The sequence below is a fragment of the Giraffa tippelskirchi genome, chromosome 7, assembly GCF_054371585.1.
Source record: "Giraffa tippelskirchi isolate mGirTip1 chromosome 7, T2T-mGirTip1v1.2.pri, whole genome shotgun sequence".
Taxonomy (NCBI): domain Eukaryota; kingdom Metazoa; phylum Chordata; class Mammalia; order Artiodactyla; family Giraffidae; genus Giraffa; species Giraffa tippelskirchi.
In genome coordinates, this window is record NC_137281.1 from 147,182,074 (window position 1) to 147,186,758 (window position 4,685).

At 44.7% G+C, this 4,685-nt stretch overlaps 1 protein-coding gene across 49 annotated transcripts in view; it reads left to right on the forward strand.

The window, feature by feature from the left end:
- The window catches only part of TTLL5 (tubulin tyrosine ligase like 5), a 317,966-nt gene extending 314,756 nt beyond the window's left edge, over positions 1–3,210 (forward strand). For all 49 annotated transcript variants that reach the window (XR_014059294.1, XR_014059293.1, XR_014059296.1 and 46 more), the window contains one exon: positions 2,809–3,210. Coding sequence is in view for 22 of the 49 variants with exons in the window: in XM_081509306.1 (XP_081365432.1) it covers positions 2,809–2,831 (23 nt within the window). In the remaining 27 variants the exon portion in view is untranslated. The remainder of the gene's footprint in view (positions 1–2,808) is intronic.
- Positions 3,211–4,685: the final 1,475 nt, after the last annotated feature.

The window sequence follows — 4,685 nt, forward strand, 5'->3', positions numbered from 1 at the left end:
CACTTGAATGTTTATAGCAGCATTATTAATAATATCCAAGAGATGGAAACAGCCCAAATATCCACCAACTAATGAGTGAGTAAATATAGTATATATACACAAGAGAGTATTACTCAGCCATTTAAGGAATAGAATACTGATACATTCTGCAATGTGAACGACCCCTGAAAACATTATGGTAAGTGAAAGAAGCCAGACACAAAGGACTACATATGATGATTCCACTTAATATGCAATGTCCAGAATAGGCTTCTCCGCTGGCTCAGCGGTAAAGAATCTGCCTGCAAGGCAGGAGCTGCAGAAGATGCAGGTTCAACCCCTGGGTTGGAAAGATCCCTAGGAGGGGGACATGGCAACCCATTCCAGTATTCTTGCCTGGAGAATCCCATGGACAGAGGAGCCTGGCAGACTACAGTCCATGGAGTCCTAAAGAGTCAGACACGACTGAAGTGACTGAGCACACAGAATAGGCAATATTAGACAGGTAATAATAGACAGAAGAGCCTGGAGTGCTGCAACCCAAGGGGCTGCAAAGAGTCAGACACAACTTAGAGACTGAACAACAACCACAGAATAGGCAAATCTATAGAGATAGAAAGTAGATTAATGGTAGGCAATGGCAACCCACTCCAGTACTCTTGCCTGGAAAATCCCATGGACGGAGGAGCCTGGTAGGCTGCAGTCCACGGGGTTGCGAAGAGTCGGACATGACTGAGCGACTTCATTTTCACTTTTCACTTTCATGCATTGGAGAAGGAAATGGCAACCCACTCCAGTGTTCTTGCCTGGAGAATCCCAGGGATGGCAGAGCCTGGTGGGCTGCCGTCTCTGGGGTCGCACAGAGTCAGACACGACTGAAGCAACTTAGCAGCAACAGCAGCAGGGTTAGGGGGATGAGATGTATGGGGGTGATGGCTAAGAGATGTGGGTTTTCACTTCCTTTCAATGAAAATGTTCTAGACTGATTGTGGTGATGGATGTACTCTGAATATACTAAAAGCCACTGAATTTTACACCTTAAATGGATAAATTGAATGGTATGGAGTTATATCCCAATAGAGCTATTTAAGAACATTAAAAAGCAATAACTCAATTGGAAAATAAGCAAAAGGCATGTCCAGGAATTTTGTAGAAGAAAAAACATGTATGTGTAATACTAGATAAACTTGAAAAAATGCTCAACGTCATTCCTAATGAGGCAGATGTCACAGTAGGATACCACCGTATCTCAGTTGATTCACAAAAATCTTATACTCAGGCAATACCACTTTTCCACATGTAGAGAAGGTCAGGAGTTGGGGGAAGCTCTTACCCTGTCAGAGGGGGTGTGAATTGATACAACTGCTTTCAAAAATAATCTGGCATTATTTTTAGAGGGTTGAAGATACAAGTATTTATGACCCAACAATTCCACTGCTAAGTATCTATCTAAAGAAATTCTTCCAGTTGTGTGCTGAGGTCACATGTAAGAATAGTCACATAACAAAATAGCATTGTACAATCCAAACCTACGTAAAGCTGAAATATAATGTTTAGGATATGAATATATATAGTAAATAAACCTGTTCTTTTAAAAAGCAAACAAGGGAAAGATAACTCAAAATTCAGGGTAGTAGGGATGGGAAAGAATTAAGAGAGTCTCACAGGAGAAGGACTTCCCTGGTGGCTCAGAGGCTAAATCATCTGCCTGCAATGCGGGAGACCTGGGTTTGATCCCTGGGTGGGGAAGATCCCCTGGAGAAGGAAATGGCAACCCACTCCAGTATCTTTGCCTGGAGAATCCCATGGACGGAGGAGCCTGGTGGGCTACAGTCCATGGGGTCGCAAAGAGTTGGACACGACTGAGCGACTTCACTTTCACAGGAGAAGGAAATGGCAACCCCCTCCAGTACTCTTGCCTAGAGAATTCCGGGGACAGAGAAGTCTGGTGGGCTGACGTCCATGGGGTCGCACAGAGTCGGACACGACTGAAGCAACTTAGCATGCGTGCACGCATTGGAGAAGGAAATGGCAACCCACTCCAGTATTCTTGCCTGGAGAATCCCAGGGACAGAGGAGCCTGGTGCACTGCCATCTGTGGGATTGCACAGAGTTGAACATGACTGAAGCGACTTAGCAGCAGCAGCAGCACAGGGGATTTGAGGGAGTGGTAATGTTCCTTTTCCTAAACTGGTTGGAGGAGTGTAGGGGCTAGCGTAGGGGATACAAGGCCAAGTGTTAGCTGATAACCCCACATGGAAGGAAGACTTAGACAAACTGGAGCATACATAGAATAGTTTTTCCATGCAGTTCAGTATCAAATGCTAACAATGCTGACTCTGAGGTTCAAGAAAAGGGTAACTTGTATTTAGCATCTTTTATTGAAGAAGCAAAAGGGATAAGTGTTCTTGTGGGGGACGGGGAGAAACTAAGAGGACTACACGAAAAAGCAGCAGCAGCAAAATGAGAGTGTTTTAGAACGGTTTCCAACAAAAGTAGTTAAAAAGAGCTCAACCCGGTGCTCGGTGACAACCTAGAAGGGTGGGAGGGGCAGGTTCAAGAGGGAGGAGACACATGTATACTTATGGCCGATTCATGGTATTGTATGGCAGCAACCAACACAACATTGTAAAGCAGTCATCCTCCGATTAAAAAATAAATTAAAAAAATTATTAACTGAATAGTTTTCTGCTTCCAAGTGACCTTCATTTATCTGGGCCACAGCTACTTTATTCTTCAGTAACGCTAACTTACTCAGACATTGCCACAGAATAGTACAAGCCCACGTGCTCATGTCAGATACTCAGTGGTTGACTTCCTCTCCTCCAGATCCCATTTACACTAAAAGATGAAGCGCAGACCTGTGGAGGAGGAACCTGCTCACTGCTCCACTACCCCTGGGTGCCTGACTCCAGTGAAGCACTCACCAGCGCTGCAAGGGCTCCAGAGTATTTTTTTGCTGCTTCCGTCCCCAATGCCTTCCAGCAGAAGTGGCAGTAGACTGTTGCCTCTCAGCCAGTCCAGGCTTTTCCTGAGACGACAGGGAAACGTATCAGCTGGGTTTCGATGGAACCTGGCTGCAGGGACCTTCAGCGGATGCTATATATACCCCTTCCGAGCACATGTGTATCTTTCCCCCCTTTGTCCCACCTTCCCCACCTGCCTAGGTCTTTTCTGCCCCTTTCCTGCTACCACACAGATGATATAAAAGAGGCTCTTTGGCTAGTTGCATCTTGCTTCCTCTTCTTTTCCAGATTTTGCAGTATTAAGCTTTACCCCCTACAAGCCTAGAATCCCAACAATGTTATCTACCAAAGCTGTTCTTCCCTTTCCGGAGGGTTTGGGGGCAAGGGGAAGCTTGCATCACAAGTTTCCCGGGGCGTAAAGACAAACTCGGTGTGCCGCTGACCACATGAGCCACGGTAAATGCACCGTTTGGAATTAACTGATTTCTAAACTTAATAAAGTAAGTCTATTTTTCTTTTCTTTTTTTTTTTCCCATTTACTAATTTCCCAACAATCAATATTCACAAACAAGACTGCAATGGGACCAACTTCTCATTTTATTTCATTGCTGGGCAATTTTTTAAACTTTGGTTAAGAAATGTGAGCTCTAAAGAGATGTTTTATTCTTACATTTGGTTTCAACAGATGGTGGGTCCAGGCTTTTCCCCAAGGGAAGTTCCAGCACCTGGGATGCTGGTGCGTGCACATGTCTCCATTAGCAGACCACAGCAGATGAGTCCTCCCATGGCATGTGAATTTGTATCCAGTTGCGCAGTGTTTACCTAAACAGTTCATCAGAACGATACAGCTCAGCCCCCTGGCTGCTTCCTGCTTAACCTTTGCTTTCATGCTTCCTTATGCATCCTAGATCCTCTCTCTGGCTTCTGCTGGAGAAAAGGTTGAAAAGTGGCTGCAGAGCCCACTAAAGGTTGACTTAGCTGCTGCAGGAAGTTATTGGAGGAGAATCCAGCTTCTGGGGTTTCCACAACAAGGTGCTATAGATTCAGCACCGAAATCCTAAAAGAAAAAGGACACCCAGAAAGGCGGAGAGAAGAGGGGCTCCGTTGCCTTGGTAAATGAAAACAGGTTTGAGCACATGGAAGCCTTCTCTTTCGTCGTGAGGGACGAAGTCTGTCAGTTGCAGGAGAGAAGAGAGAATGCATTCCAGATGTTCTGAGACCTCTGGTTAGTAGTTTGAGGACCATCTTAACTGTTTTGCTAATTTGGTTATGAACTGATTAGTAGACAAATTAGAATCCCCCCATAGTCCCCTGCTCATGTGTAGAATTGGGAAATAAGGTGTTTGGGGAGACATACCATACAGTTCTTGTAAAAGAGCATATGAAGGTATGAGTCCAGTAAAAGAACTTTTAGGCCAACTAGAGTGTTTGGAATTGTCCTAGGTAACCGTCAGAACTGACTCCTCAGGCTAATTGCTTATTGCATTCACCACGTGCTGATCAAGTGTAAAACCAGAACTCCGGGTCTCTTCCTTCATTTACCCAAGTACTTTAATGTCCTTATAATTGGTACTGGACTTCTCTTGGTAACAAACTGAGCAAATCATATGATCCTCCCTCTTTACCCTTAAAGGTAAAGAGCAGAGCCCCTCTTTACCCTTCCCCCAAACAGGCACATATTTCAAAAGATGGACAGAAAAATGGTTTAGGTTTCGGTAGTGCCTATAATTATGTGACATG